This window comes from Arvicola amphibius, chromosome 5, assembly GCF_903992535.2.
Source record: "Arvicola amphibius chromosome 5, mArvAmp1.2, whole genome shotgun sequence".
Taxonomy (NCBI): Eukaryota; Metazoa; Chordata; class Mammalia; order Rodentia; family Cricetidae; genus Arvicola; species Arvicola amphibius.
Window position 1 is genome coordinate 87,232,730 of NC_052051.1, and position 17,310 is coordinate 87,250,039.

At 36.9% G+C, this 17,310-nt stretch overlaps 1 protein-coding gene across 1 annotated transcript in view; it reads right to left on the reverse strand.

The window, feature by feature from the left end:
- Mib1 (MIB E3 ubiquitin protein ligase 1) overlaps positions 1 to 17,310 on the reverse strand; it is a 121,037-nt gene that overhangs the window by 43,981 nt on the left and 59,746 nt on the right. Inside the window, 2 exon segments of the mRNA XM_038329809.2 lie at positions 12,563 to 12,714; positions 15,618 to 15,815. Coding sequence (XP_038185737.1) covers positions 12,563 to 12,714; positions 15,618 to 15,815 — 350 coding nt within the window.

A 17,310-nucleotide genomic window follows, 5' to 3' on the forward strand; every position in this document is an offset into this window, starting at 1 on the left:
TAACAAGGAAAGAAATGAGGTCATGAATTGGAAAGAGAACACTGGATGGGCATACATGGAAGCGTTTGGAGGGAGGAAAGGGAAAATATAATCTTAAAAAAATAAAACAAAAAAAGAAATGTTTACAGTCAAAACTAACAAAAGCTGGACATGACTAAGCAGGCATATAAGCATTGCACTTAAAAGGCAGGAGCAATAGGATCGCAAAGTCAAGGCAAGCTCAGGGTAAAGAAAGAGCCTGACTTTAAAAACTAATTATAATTTTTTTAAAGTGCAAATTAAGTAAAACAGTGTATGGATTAATTTATTGCTTGCTTATTCATTTTTGTGGTGCTAGGGATGGAGAGGCCCTACACAAGTTCTACCACGAAGCTATAATCCTAGCCCTCTAGTTATCTATGCTTTAAAAAAAATTTTAAATTTTATTTAATGTTCTTTTTTGTCTGCTCTCAATAACAAATTATTCCTGTCCTATGGCTTGAGCCATGACAGTTTTTCACTTTTTACTTTTGATGAAGCTGAGAAGCCTGCGGAGCACAAACTATGTTCAAACTCTTGACCTGGGATCAATGTCTTCTCAAGCTCCCTCTGGAGTCACGGGGGAGGAGTGCACAGGCAGTGACTCTCACCACTTTTCACCCACTATCCACACGCAAACACTCTTGATGCTGACCCCTGACACCTGGATGGAGAAGTGTGTCTCGGCTCTTTCTACGTTACCTTCTTGACAAGTCACCACACAGCCCATACTTGAGGGGTGCAAGCCACGTCCCCTCTTTAAGAGAAGTGTCCACACAGGCTAATGCACTTTCTACACTAGAACTATAAGGATTCACTTTCGCTTCTGTTAAGATCTTTTTCTCTCTCTCTCAAGATATATTTTAGGAGTATTTTTTAAAATGATTTACTTATTTTTATTTTATGGGCACTGGAATTTTGCCTGCATGTGTTGTCTGTGTGAGGTGTCGAATCCCCTGGAACTGGAGACACAGACAGTTGTGAGCTGCCATGTGGGGACTGGGAATTGAACCCAGGTCCTCTGATAGAGAGCAGCCAGTGCTCTTAACTGAGAAGCCACCTCTCCAAACCCCCTCTTCAGAGAGCTTAATTAGAAACTTATCAACCCCAAAAGTAAACAAAACATCACATGACCTTGAGAAGATTAAAAACTATCTTTGGGCCCAGTCAGCAAGGTAAGCTCAGAGATAGTTAACAAAGGGTCCCTGGTCCTCACTGAGACCAGATCAGAGCAGTCTGTCCTTTTCTTTCTATGGGATGGGTAATTTAGGAACACACTATAGAACCTGGAAGGGAGGTTGCAGGCTCTTCTTTGCAGCACTTCCAGCTAGGTTCAATGAGAACCTGTGGGGGCCATGCAGTTACATTGTTCCCAGCTTAATAAGTGTCAATCAGTATCTTTAGGAAGTCAATTAACTGCTCCTTGGATTCCCTAAGATTTGGTGACACACTCTTCTTTGTTTATCAACTAGTTCTTTTACAACAGGTTAAAGACATGGGTGTTTTATAGATAAGACCTTATGACCAGTTAAGCAGGCACGTGTGAAGAGTGCCAACGAAGCATTAAGTTCCAGAACAACTAATAGTGGTGCCTAGCATAATCCCGGGCACACGGCAGTGCTCAGACATTTGCTGAATGACGAACACATGAGTTCCAAGAAGCAGAGGGGACAAGCAGCTGTCTACACTGGTATGTAGTGCTCAGATGGCACTAGGTCAATTTCTAGGGCCTGCCATGCTATTTGTAATGTCTTTCTTCAGCTAAAGAGGGAACTTTTGCTCAAATAAACCCAGCAGGTAAATGACAGAAGCCTTGTATATTAGTATCATTTAATTTTAAAACGACATTAGAACAGCATTATACTGGGTGTTCAATAAATGTTTGCTTAGCTAACTTAAGAATCCCTAAATAAAAGGTAAAGAGGTAGTACAGAACCCGTGACAGAACTTAAGACAAGTTCATCCATCCAGACAGAAGCCTTTGGGGCTGTGTCTACTGCAGGCAGAAGAGTCTCTGCACATGGAAACCACAGAGATCAAAGTTGTGCTGAAAGAATGAAAAAACACATCCAGGCAGGGTACTAGGAACACCGGATCTCTGGTGACTGCTGAGCCCTGGAGCAGGGGTTCTCTTGTCAGTGTCACAGCACAGGGACATGCTACAGTGTTCACTGCTACTCAACAGCCAAGTGGGATCATTTAGGACACTGAAAATTGAATTATTTTAAAGTCTGGTGTGTATCATCTCTAATGTGAATAATTAACAGTTAGGAAAAGTAGGGTTTTCTAAAATTTGTAAAAGTCTATAGCATTCCTTTAAAATACTTTAAAATAACCTACCCTAACCCACCCCCAGCAAGTTAACACTGAAGACAAAGGAATGTCAAGAACAACTCCCCTGTCTGGGTGCTGTACTGAGCTCAGAGAACACATCTGGATTAAGAACAAGATTGACTTGGTTTCTCCTGTCCACTTTTTTTTTTTAAGGTTTTTGAGATTTAAATTTTATCATCATGGGTTTGCTGTTTTAATACTGCTCATCTTTGGTTAAAAACAAATGTCTATATTGAAATTTACTGAATGTACTATTAAAATTGAGAAAAAAAGTATTTCTTGTCTTTAAGACAGTACATACACCGCAAAGTTATGCCAAATTCATGACCATTTTAGTCTGTGGCTGGTTATAACTAAATGCTATTTAGAAAACTGGAGTCAACTTCAGACTTAGGTATAAAACAGTTTAACTCACACTAAAAGTTATCTTCGGGCCTTGTACGTGTATTGTTCAAAGCACAAAATTACTCAAAGGTATTCCTGCCATCTTCTCACTAAGTGAGCAAAGCAGACACTGCACTAGGGCTCTAAGCACTTCAGAGGACTCCTTACACACTGCTCTTTTCTTAATGATCCCACCTCACAGTATCTAGATCCCACTCACACTTCATGCTCCAGGCAAGTACTACTTATTGTGTTTTTAAAGCACCTATAGAAATAACTGGCCCTAAATATAACTATACAAAATCCCTATAGGCTAACAGCTGTGTAATACATTATTGAAAAAAACATTTTTTAACCAACAAAAAGTCAGATTATGAAACATTTTGACAACAGAGGAATTTTTACATCCTCTAAATCTGCCTGAAGACTGTCTTGCTACTAACCAGGGTAAATGTTCTGTGCCCCCTCCCTTTTTTGCTGTGGTGCTTCTAAGTATAGTGACAACCACATGAGGTTTTCCTAGTCTCAGCACAAGCTCGGGGAGAATCTGGGAAATGTAAGTGGAAACATGAGACACCGCTTTATTTGGCAGTTCTTTAAAAAAAAAAAAAAAAGCAGGACAAATGACAAAGCAGTGTTTGGACCACAGGAAGAACAATCAATAGGCAGAAAGCAAGATAGAAGTTTCCTCAGTCCGCAGATCGACAATCGACAGCTGAGAGACTATTTTTTGCTATGGTTGACTAAATATGGTCAGGGAAGAGAGAGGCACAAGAGAGCCTGCTTGCCTGGGAGTGCATGTTTCAAATGCTTAGCTGCCTATAAAGCTCTAACAGCCTAGGCTGTGGTTATAAGCTGACCTCTGTGGTGACTATGTGAAGTCCTGACCTCGATTGCAGATTGACCTCTGGATATGACAAGACAGCTTCACTCCAGATCTACCATTAACCCTGGAAATTCAAACTCCCGTTCCCCCAAAAGAATCTCAAAGCAAGAAAGATGCAGGATATTTCCTGAGGCGTCAGAAGAACCCAATGTACTCTGGTGGTCACAGCAAACAGGGTGAATAGCTACTCGGGGAAGCAAGGTGTGCTGGGGGTTTTGTTTGCAGCTTTGTTTTTTGTTGTTGTTGTTGCTGTTGTTTTTAATCGATCTTTAACTTCCTCTGCAATTCCCCCTCTTGTGAATCATTTCATCTAACTTTAAGAAAAAAAACTAGGTACATTTTCTTGGCCATTGTAGCAACTTTCCCCCATTACTACACTTTCTCTACCTATCGATGCAATAACTGGATTGTAATATTACAATCCAAATCATATGACCAACGTTGATTAAATTCTAGTGTGTGTGTATGTGTATGCACGCACACATGAATGTGTCTATGTGTGTATGTGTGTGTTGAGGAAGGGCAGGAGAGAAAAGTAGATTATCTGATTTTTATTTATTTACTTGTCTTTTAAATTTATCTTTAAAAGTAAGGTTCTGTGTTCACTTATACACCTCCTTACTTCACCCAGCTCATAAAAAAGCAGTGCTGAATTAGCAGATAATGTGAGGGAACAATCAAGGGATCGGTGGCGACTACGGCATGACTCTCTAGGTCACTACCTCTCTTCCTCCTGCATATGCTGCAGGACACTAAGCTCACAGGTAACCATGCGCAAAGGCTGACTTGTAAGGATGCTTCCAACTTTCTGCATGATTATCTAATATTAACTGATATATATCTTCATTGTTAATCTATATCTGGACATAGGCTAATTTCAAAGCTCAATTTGACAATTTAGCTTTTAAAAAGCCATTGTTCAAATAGTATGACAGATAACTTCAAAAATATACAATCCACCACTGACATTACCTTACTAAAGATTTAAGTCTTTAACATTTTAGATAAACAATTGTTTCAATTGTTCTCACTTTTCCGGTAAATTGGCATCAATGCCTCCAGAGTATGATAGCTTTAAAAAGCTCATCACAAATTGTTAATCAAAAACCTAGCAGGTTATAATGTCTCCCCCTGTTTACTATTCAGGCCACAGAAACGTGTATGACGGTGTACAGCAAACCTCTGCCTCACTGCTGGCTGCTGCTCATGCCAGTGCAGCTGCACTAGCACTTTTCACAAGCCACAGAGATTCTACCCCACGGCTCCCAGGACTCCCTTTTCTATATTTTTCCCAAACCTCAAATTTTCTCGAGGTCGCCTTTTGAACTAACTCAGTGATTAAAGATTACTCACAATTTTCTTTTCCTGTGCTAAATATTCAAGGTAAAACCCAGAGTCTCACAGCCTAAAGTGCTTCTGTTTTTTGATGGAGACTTTTAAAAAGTTAAATTGTTTTTAGTAATTTTCCTTTATATTAAAAGCCATTTTTGAAAAGTAATCTCACACAAGTCAAATACTTACATATCTATTTGAATTTTCATTCAATGCAAACAGAAGCACAAAATTCAGGCAAGGACTAATAACAAAAGAACAACAAATAATTTGCCAAATGATAGTGAGTTTTTATCTCTTAACTGGAAAATAAATTACCATTTATGACCATTCATTCACTCACACAATAAAATGACCCAACTTTCAAATCCTGCATCAACTGTAAAATCAATTCTAGTGTAATCTGTTCTTTCCAATAAGTTTTAAGTAAAAGAATCTGATTTATAAAAATAATTTCAAAACTAATTATCATCTGTTTATAGGATCTTGAAGTAAATTATACAGAAGAAGAAAAAGGACCTGTGACTGAGAGAACAACTCAGTGCTAGCATTTCTGAATACACTCAGGACTCAACTGACTCTCTGCAGTTGCTGACAAAGAACCAAGGAGGCACCCAGTGCTTATGTACACCAAGAACAAAGAACACTAAGTGCATAATGGGATCAGGTAAATTTGTTGTAACACTCAGTTTCTGATAAGCTAATCTCTGCACGTGATCTGTCACTGCTCCACATCAGTAACCAGAATGTTTCACTATCAAATGGGGGAAACAGGATGCTTCAAGTTTCCACAGCAAACAGCTCAGTAGTGCCTACTCAGAGCACATACTTCTTTATGTACCCATATGAACATACACTGCTATGGAATGTAAAGAAGTATGGATTTTGGGTAGGTGATGGCCACCAAAAGGGAGCGATTCTTTCCAGGAGGATGACCTTCATACAATGAAGTAACCTACTGCCGAGTAAATGTCCACCAAAGATACTAACATCCCCATTCCAAAAGTACCAGTCATTTGCAAGTGCAAATTAATTATACTTAAAGGAAAAATTCCATAGAAATGGATTTTAATTTTTGCTTTAATTCTACATTCTAGATTGTGTGAATACTCACATGATTAAAATTTGACTACTACAGAATAGCACTGACACCACAAAACAGTGAGACACAGAGCAACCGTTTTCTGTCCTCACAATTTGAACTTTATCACATTACTCAAATCAGAACCAACAGATCTAATAAGAAAAATAAGGCAACAAAAATCACATTAAAAATGTGATTTTACTCCTATTTTATAGTTATTCTTCACCTGTGGTAAAATGTATCACCTATTAAAGTCCGAGGATTTTCTAAGGCAAATTTTTCAGTCTTATATCTTCTTTTCTGACACTATAGAAAACCATAATTTTAAAGGCTATTTTTTAAAGAAAAATTATACTGTACAAATGAACTCTCTGGCCCTTGCCTCTAGTTTGTCAGTTCTTAACTCAGTCTCCAATGTAAATGCTATTAATACGTAAAGCATGAGAAGGATAAAAATGGCAAAATGCTGACCACGACTAAGTAAAGAGGATGTATTGTTAACAAACTGTCTAATATTTTAAAGTCTGTATTATCCTTGCTTGTACCAAAGGGTATTATTCTGCTCATAATGAATTATGAACAACAGTATTTTAGCTATTCCATGGGTCTGAAAGGTTATAGTAATTCTTTAAAAAATTTTTTTCAGCAACTAGGAATTTGTTACAATTCATTTATAAAGTAAAATTTAAAACTGATTCTAAGTTTAGCTCACATATCTAGGAGGGTTTTCAATCACTCCAAAATGTCACATCCAGCACTTAGATCAGTATCCCTTTTGAACGGAGTACATGTTAGACTCTGGGCATCTGCTGACACTGCTGTAACCCAAACATTTCAACTGTCTCCCTGGCAGGGATGACAGATGCTGACATTATCAAACGTTGTACTATTTTTTCTCATGGCCTCTCCTTGCCCTGATATGGCCAGTACATGAAACTGAACTATCCAAAAGCACACTTGAGCAACTGGATCTGCTGAATGGCTGCCATGTAACTACTAAAAATAGAACCAGGCAAGTGCTATCTTCAGCACTTAAGTTCAGGCAATTGCATATCTGTTTCATCATTAGGAAATATAATGGAAAGAATTAAAATTACATTAATTTCACCAGAAGCATAATACTTAACAAGCAACAGAAGAAGAATACAATATACAACTATCTGCATATTGTCTGAGCCGGTGTCATCCTTCTCCCACGTTAGTTTAAGATAATAAATTAATGTGGTTGTTCACTCAGCATTTTTATTTTACAAACTATCTTTTATCAGACTTTTATCTTATGAGTATGTTTCAGAAGACATTCTTCTCAGACAGGAAATCTACAGAAGAGCCACATTATAAAATGTACCTAAGTGCTGCTTTTAAAAGTATCATGTGGTAAGTTTTAATACTCAAAATTCACGGATTATAGCTAACTACCACATGTCAATGTATCACTGATCTTATAATAAGAACTAAGCAATCTATACTCAAAATAACACAGAATTTAGTTAAGAAAACAGATCTTTAAAGAGGTTAAATTATGACCCCCAAAGTTAGTATGTCAACATAAGCAAAAACAAAGCATGACACTGAAGACACGTGATCTCTTTATAAACTAAAGGACAAAGGTATTTTCTTAAGGTCATGCATATCCCTCCACTTCTGTCAGCAACATACTTAGCCCTCAACTATCACACTAAAATAGCAGTGCAGAACTATGCAGTTAGCATGACTCTTCCTCAACTTCTAGTTTAATTACTTAAAAACAGAGCTTGCAGGCTGGATGTGATGGCACACAACTTTAATCCCAGTACTCAGGAGGCAGAAACGGGTAGATCTTTGTTTGAGGCCAGCCTGGTCTACATAATGCATTTCAGGACAGCCAGGGCTGCACAGAGACACTCTGTATAAAATAAAATTTAAAAAAAAAAAAAAAGGAAGGAAAGAAAAAGAAAAAAGGAGGAAAGAAAAGAGAAAGAAAAAAAGAAAGGAAAAATGAGTCTGCTGAGGAGAGAGAGAGAGAGAGAGAGAGAGAGAGAGAGAGAGATTGGAAACATCACTTTGAAATACATTATGACGTTTGTTCTTTTATAGGTGCTCTTGATTTTGAAAGAGAATAGTATGTGCATTTAAAAATTAAGTAAAGATTCACATTAATGTGCTAAAGGGAGTAAACTTCTGAGGTGTAGCAAGCAGTGGGACATGCATGCACCTACAAGTAGGACTTTCACTTTTAGCGACTGGCATACCAGGACAGGAATTTCTAACAACTGTCATCTCTATTTTTACAAAAGAGCATGGAACCGGTTTGGATCTTAAAGTAGCAGTGGCAATGCTTTGCTAAAGCTGGTAAAATGGAACCAAATCGCCTCTTCAATGGATTTGGTCCCCTTCAACCAGCTGTAGCTATGCATTGATTACCACAGGACAACTAGCATTTCATCTGTGAGTATGGATTACATGACAACTAATTTCGCTTACTGAATCTATTAACTGTAATTAAAATTAAATACTAGCAACTGTTAATTTTATTTGGCAGAACTATAGTGATTATAGATGTTTATTAAAAGCTTTATGGAAAAAATGTGTGATAAAAAGGATTTTAAATAAAGTTATTTAATTTGTGGTCTTCGGTATTAACTTTTCATTTTAATTAATAAATTGTTAAAACCTATAAAAGCATTGCACATTTAAAAAAATCACATTATTAAATTTTTCATTCTTCCGAAAACAAGAAAATGCCTACTCTACTTCCTGATGAACTTCCATGAAAAGGAAAAAAGAATCTGAGAAACTCATCAAAACTCACCTAAAAACATGATGAGAATATAATAGCGTGTTTCACATGGGTATGCACATTTTAATTATTTATATAGTTCTTTAAAGTATGTGTATTTGTATGTGTCTGTGCGGGGCGTGTGCAAAAGCGTGAGATGCCCGCATCAGGTCCCCTAGAGTTACAGACAGGTGTACCGGCCATGGGTGCCTGAAACTGAACTCAGGCCCTCTGAAAGCAGTATATGCTCCGAACTGCTGAGCCCTCTCCAGTGCATGCTATGCATGCATTAAATTACAGAACACTGCCATAAAACTGAGCACTCCAGAAACCAAGTCATTATTATCAATAGAACTAGCCTTCAATTTTGCTACTATTTACCATTAGCCTAATGATGCAGAATGTTGTCTCAACTCGTCAACAGACTTTAATAATAAACATCTAATTCTTCTGACCCTGAACCTGAAGCAAAGGTTTCTAAGATTTAAAACAAAGAAAAAGCTAAACATTTCTGCTTATTATTTATGAAGACTTGTTCCTCACCTGGCAACTGACCGTCCTCACTAATAAACATGCCCTTGCTCTCCTGCCTGTCTTTCACAAAAACTTTCCTCACAAGTCTCTCAAGAGAGAGAAACTGCAGGAGACAAAAACAGAGACCAATATCCACCCAATTTTCTCAGTGACTACAACAGACCTGAAGATGGCTTAATGTTCCTTAATAAACAAAACATCTCAGCGACTGAAGAAGATCCTGCAGTGCAGGCAAGGACCCAAGTAACATGTGAATGCATGTTCCTCTAAATAAATCTAGTTTTTACTTTTATCAGCACAAATAATTTTATCTTGATTTACAACTGAAATTTTTTTTTTTATTCAATGAAGATAAAATAACAGGACCAAACTCTAAGGGGAAACATCTCTATAAGCATCCAATACATGGCTGGAAATGTAGCTATAGGGTATCTTGCACATACACAGACCTGGGTTCAATCTACAGTACGACCAACACTAAACAAAAACAAAAACACCAAATACCAGAAAACATGACCACTATTTTTCTGAGTTAAAATTCTCAAGCCTACAGATCAGCTTTGAAATTTACACTCTGTCTTGATCTGTACCTTCAAGTACAGATCTCAAAGCAGAACTTTTGTAAACATAAGGCACTAAGACATATTTTGAAGACCAAGATAATAAAAGATTTCCTTCAGAAAAATCACATCCGATAATTATCAGTTCTACCATGTTGCTGATGCACTGCTGAAAAATTACTGTTATTAACTAAAAGCAAACCTGGGGAGTAGAATGTACTCAATTTCTACAGGCACACATATAAGTGTATATGCAAATTTTGAAAACTTCCCACATTTTCAATCATAAAAAGTGGAAATAATTACAAGCAAATACTTGTCCCAATACTAGCTTATACAATGCTGTTAAAAAAAAAAAGAAAAAGAAAGAAAAGAAAAAATTAATGGGGGGAGGGGAAGTACAAAAATTCTAAAAAGAAAATTCCTCAAAAAACACCCAAGAATTATACTAAAGAACTAATCCCTAGTTACAATTAAATTGAAACAGAAGTCTAGCATGCAATCAATCATACTACATAGCTGCAGCCAGTGCAAAATAAAAACAGGCTAAAACATTACAATGTGGACAGCAGACACATTAACAAGAAAGACTAGAAAGCAGTCAAAGAAAGGAAAAGTGTTCGCATGTCTGTTAATATTTGAAATTTTATCTAAAATAAAATTAGCATTTTTTAGCATTTGGCCATAATGTGCCATATCTATTGTTCTAAGGTAAGAATAAAGGCCCAAAGTCTAGAAAGAAATGTTAACTTTAATAAAGTATCTGGTATGAAAAACAATGTCAAATCATCCAACATGCTAACATAACTGATACTTTTAAATAACCATTTACTCCTTCAAATAAAATCTGTATATGGAAACCAAAAGTGATGACTGCCCAAAAATAAAGAAAAAGGAATAAAGAATTTAGATATAGCTTTGACCAAAGCCATCTTGTGATATAATTAGCACACTGATCAGATGTATGCAGGTATGTGCGCACAGTAAACATGCAGGTCTGGGACAACTTGCAGAAGTCAATTCTCTCCTTCCATAACTGCATCCTAGAGACTGAACTCATGTCATCAGGCAACAGGCGCCTCACCCACTGAGCAACTCTCCAGGCCCGTCCCTTCTTCTTCTGGATACCATCTAATACAGACTAGCTGGCTGAAGGAGTCACTGTTACATATTTTCTGAAGAATCCTCAAGAATTACACAAGAATTCAAGAAATATAAGAAAAATATTCCTCTGCCTAAATATGGTTAGATTATTTACTACACTAATCTCACATATAATGAAAACGAAGCAATTCAAAGTATTTAAGATATCTATTTTCTAAAACCTCTAAACTTCTAGTCTATTAAACTTTATAATCTAACATTATAGCCTACATTCTCAAAAATATTTTTGGCTACTTATCTGAAGTGCTTGCTCCATCTGAATACCTACAGTTATCTTATAAAAGTCATTCTGTAACTAATCATATAGTATCTTTTGAAATCTTGTAGTTTCTTTTCTGTTAAAACTAATTTGAGTGTGTGCTATCGTACATGTGGAGGACATATGCATTAATATGAGCATCCATAGTCTTAAAGGCCCACTTAAGCTATAAAATGAAGCTATCTTGAAAAAGAAAAAGAAACGGTTTGAATGCCAAGGCAAGGCCTATAATTCTCACATACTTCATCTATAAAATGAGGCTATTAACACCCAACTTAAACACTGTTCAAAGGCTATAGCTTGATGGCATAGTGTGCATGGTCCCGAGTTCAAGCACAAGCAAGAAAATCAATTCGTTTTAAAATTTGAGCTTTGAAAAGAATTAAGTGAGATGATGCATCTAATGTACTTAAGCTTATCATGAGATATCATCACTGCCATCATCTATTTGGAAGACAGAGACATAGCAATTACTCTGTCTCCACAATGCAAATGTATGAAGAGTCCAAAAATTTGTAATCTGAAAAAAGTCCAATATGTGATGGACAATACAGTCCTTAATTCCCCAGCCCAACCGCAGTCATATATAATATAAAACCCTTTTGACTTCTGTGACTGCCCTGAAGTGGGCACCCTAAGAAACTTTAGCAAACACATTAAGGAATTCTAAAGAATAAGATTTACAGGTAAATAAAATTACTGAACAAAGTGAACATTTTTCTTAGTCAAAATATACAGGGTTTTACTCAACTATAAAGAAACTGAGGTTAAGTTAAAACTGTTCCAAAGAGTGAGCTGATGAAAACCTCATCCTCCAGCAGAGCTAAGTGCTGGCATCTGAGGGTTCTGCTAACCCTTTATGAATAGTAGGACTCTCCAAAGGCAGCCACTCTCATATTCTAACCAGCAAATCCTTTTCACCTACTACTAAAACATGATTAGGGTTCCTAGATGTTACACATCTAAATAACTCAGCATTAACATCTTAAAATGGATTTAATTAAACTCTTTAAACATTAGCCAATATCCTGATATTTTATATCTATACTCAATAGACATCTACTAACCATTTCATAATATTTATATTTAACATGTACCTGATGAATAAGGGTATATTTTCTACAAAACTTTATCATTTGAGATGCTGAAATTAGCTGAAACTGTCCTCATTACATCAGGAAAACACGACTGGAACAATAGGAAAGCATTTTTAAACAGCACCTAAAGCAGTAAAAGAGGACATTTTTACCTGGGATTTCCTCTCAGTGCAGCATGATGCAGGGCATTGAACCCATTGTTGTTTGTGATGGTCACATCTGCTCCAGCTTCCAAAAGAACTGCCAGGATGTCATCCCGCTTCTTACTTATGGCATCATGGAGAGGGGTGTCACCTTCAGAATCCTTATTTTATTTTTTTAAGTTTAAAGAGATTTCCATTAGTTCCCTTTCCATTGATCACAACATCAACAGGAAGACTCTCACTGAACTTCTAGACAAAGAAGCAAGCTCTCTAACAAGCAAACAATTGTCAGTCAGCAACCATGCTTAGAGCTCCTGTTGGTCTGCTGTTAAGACGGGGATGGTGGTGGTAGTGGTGGTTGTTTTTGAGACAAAGACTCCCACACTATAGCCCAAGCTGACCTTAAATTTGCTCTATATAGTTGAGACTGGCTTTGAACTTCTATCTCTACTTTCTGAGTGCTGGGATTACAGGCATGTGCTAACATCCACAACTTCACACTCTATTAAATATATAATGCAAGCAAAATTGGCAGGGCTGAAGATATGCCTTAAGTTGGGAGAACACTTGCCTACCATGCACAAAGCCCTAGGCACTTTCTCCAGCATTACACGAAGCGGCCATGACAATACACACCTGTAATCCTGGCACATGGGAGGTAAAGGCACAAAGAGCATAATTTTATGTAAAATGTGAGTTCAAAACCAGCCTGGGCTACAAAGAGACAACATACAACAGCAGTCTTAGAACCCAGAACAATGAGTTTAAAGTCAGTGGTTTTCAGCCTTGACAACACAAGTATCAATAATTTTACAGTTTTCTATATATTAATATAATATGCAGCATTGGTGAGAATCAACAAACCAAAGTCTTTTCAAAGGACAGCAAAGTGACTATGGAGTTCAAAGCAGAAACAAATCTAATCAATACCTATAATTTCTAAATCTGCTTTTTAGAAAACTGTATCTCTGTGTATGGGGTATGGTGTGCATGGCGCAAGTGGAAATGCAGGTGTGTGCACCCATGCACACATCCATGGAGTCCAGAAAATGACATCAGGCATCTCCCTCCACTTTCCTATTCAATTCTTTTAAGGCAGGGTCCCTGAATAACTTGCAAGTTTACTGTTTCAGCTAGACTGGTCAGCCAGTGAGTTTTGGGACACATTTGTCTCCGTCAACCCAATGCTTGGGTTTCAGGCATGTATAGCCACGACAAGCTTTTTGTGGGGGTGCTATCTGAACTCATGCCTGCTTGCTCATATAAGTGCTCCCCCTCACTTAGCCATCTCTCCAGTCCCTCAACCTGACTGTTTCGGAGGTATTTAGCATTAATCAATTTACTTAGCAATAAATTCTAATTCCAAATTAACTGTCTGCATAATGAACTATTTAGAGCTTATACAATCTGTAGTTTTACAAAGTCTGCACAGCCTACTCTCTATCACATACCACAGCTTTCCATCTGTTTTTATAAATTCAATCTCACTGGAATATAGCCACACCCATGTATTAGCTATGATTACCTCATTCTATAATAGCAGAGATGTATGGCTTTGAAACAAAACACGAAAAACCTGCAGTACCATTTGGACTTTTACAGAAAATGTTTTCCAATTACAGGCACGCACCCACCCACATAAGGTATTCCTAATCCAAATTCAATCCAACCACCTACCTTCTATTTGGTGGCACTAAAAATGTGTAGCCTCTCACTTGAGGAGACCTCTTAACATGCTCGGAACACCCTTCCACAGGTCCCTGGTCTGTCCTGCTTTCTGGTCCCCACAACAGCTATTCCAAAGCACAAGTCTCAATTATGCTCTGTCTTCCCCAATCCCAATTCACATTCCCTACATGTGACTTTGCCTCCCACATCAGACAGAAAGGTGAGTGGATCTAATTCTTTCTTCTTCAACAGATTACCCTCAGTTCTCCCTCCATCCTCCAGTTCTGCCACGTACTTATAAAACCACATCCTAGCAATAGTCTCTTCAGAAAAATTACTTCCTAAAAACAAATTGCTGAGCAGCACCTGCGACTCTCTTCAAAAGCCGCTGCCTTGAATACTCCACTCTTCAGCCACATCCTAAGATCTGGAAAGTCTCTATGCTGAGAATCATCCACACCATGATTCCTCCTGTTGTGTTCTAATTATTATTGAGTTTTCAACTTAAAGAAAGTAGTTTGAACCAGGCGGTGGTGGCGCACGCCTTTAATCCCAGCACTCGGGAGGCAGAGGCAGGCGGATCTCTGTGAGTTCGAGACCAGCCTGGTCTACAAGAGCTAGTTCCAGGACAGGCTCTAAAAAAGCTGCAGAGAAACCCTGTCTCGAAAAACCAAAAAAAGAAAAAGAAAAAAAAAAAAGAAAGAAAGTAGTTTGACATATGAACTTGCCCATACCAAGTTCAACAGAGCTGGCATATATACACTGCCCATGCATGTTTCAGCATTGCCAGGGCATAAATTTCATTTTCATTTTTCAATTTCAGTTCGACATATTCAAACAATGCTTCAAGAAACACTTTTATTTAAAAATAGTAAGTATTTCAAGTCTATTTTGTTAAAGATGAAGAGGTAAAGAAAAGCTAGGAAGGAACCTAAACACTAATATATTATGATTACATACTATTTACTTTGCTATGAAGTTACATATTCATTCCAAATTTTAATTTTCTGTGTCTACAAAAGACAGTGTTTAATAACCACGATGAGCACATCTTGCAAAAACTGTATTTCTCTGACATGTGTGGCTTACATTCATCTAGTTGCTAAATGAGCTTAGAAAAAAAATCATTTCTTAGGTAAAATTTTTGCTTCAAAAATTAGGTCACTTTCCTTCCTACTATAAATCAAAACAATATTATTTTTCAAAACAGACCTAAACAAAGAATCTAGAATAAATTATAAGCTACAATAAAAATATTTAAATAGTTATGAAGTAAGTTATTTTATATCACCCTCTATCTTGGCTATTCTTCACAGTAACAAATTTACCACAGAACTTTCTACATCCTTTAACAGAGTTCCAACAATGCCTGCTCTGTATAGTCTTCAAATCTTACCTGGAGACTGGGATGACAACCAAAGTCCAGCAGCGTCTTCACAACCTGAAGATGACCTTTATTGACAGCGATATGCAGAGGAGTCTGCCTACGCTTATTACGAGCATTCAGGTCGGCGCTGCCTCGGTGCAGGACCTCGATAACAGCACCCTCATCTCCAAAGGCTGCATGGTGAACAGCTCGATCTCCATCTTTATCCTGAACATCAGCATGAGAGTTCAATCAGTAGAGTTAGTTAAGAAAGAAAAGCTGAAGCTTTAAAATGCAAAGAACCAGAATAACCTCAGAAAAATTGTGGAAAAATATAAATAAAACCAGTGAGACCAATAAAATATCTCTAAATTGACATGAACAATCACAAATGATAAAACCAGATCAGTAACATTACAACATATTTAAACATATTTAAACTTCTAATACTAGAAGTACTTTATTAAAACTCTAATGTTAGGATCTCATATGTAGGTAAAAAACATGCTCTATAGCCTGTGTACACCCAGCTCATAACAACCAACCTTTCAGACAAGAGCTCACCAAGTAGCCTCAGCTAGACTTGAGCTTCATGCTTCAGTCTCCCAGGTCCTGGTACTTTCAGTGTGTACAACTAAACCAGACTGAAAACTTTGAAGTCACATGAAAACTACACTAGTATCAGCTGCGTGCCAACAAAAAGTATGCACAACAATGTGGCCTTGATTACCTAAGCAGAGATTCAACATTACATTAGAGTAACAATGTGGTCTTAATTACCCACATAGAAATTTGACATATTAGTCAGTTACATCTAAGTGCTGAACATACCCACTTCTGTATATTTGAGAACAGAAATATATTTCTAAATAATGCAGAAAAATATAAAAACTGAAGACTGAACCAGTAAATTCCACAGTTCCAAATTCTTAAAACTCTTTCATAAGAATTAAACTGTGCTTTCCACACCATATAACAGTCATATTTCTAAAGAGATGAGATGAACTTTTTTATATAAAGAAATTACTTTATAAATGGAAAAATGGTTGTACTGTACCATAAAGGCAATATATATTATGTATCACATATATTTACATATAACTAGTTTCATTACCTTTGCAGAGGTAGATATGCATGGAGAAGGGTACTATAAATGTTACTGTATTCATGAGAATACTACACTCCAAAATGTCAACACACTATGTAATCCTATTCAAGCATTACTCCAAAACAATGACCCTCAATCTGAGTGTTAGTACCTAGCAGTGGGCACCCAGTATCACTTAAACTACTTTTCAATGATCACACAAGTAAACTGCTGTAATTAAATACCTCCAAAACAACTGAATAAGTACAAAGCAGGCATTGAATTCAAGATAGATTTTTGTTGTTGGGTTTTTGTTTTGTTTCGAAGTATTTGCCTGCTTTCTTTCAAACCACTATCAAGGGAAATATTTATATAGGAATCTGGTTCAATAGCCTTTCTTGAAAAGTTGAAAATGTCTACCTTGTGAATATTTCCAGCTGCATCAAATTAGGAGCTTCTGTTACCAGAATGAAGGACTATAAGCACTGTAATCAAATATCCCAGAAAATCAAGCATATGTACATGTACACACACATCCTGACACAGACAAACAAAAATGGATAAATAACTAATTTTCCTAATCTCCAATTTAAATAGTTTTTCCTATTATAATTTTTAAAATTCTGTGTGTGTGGT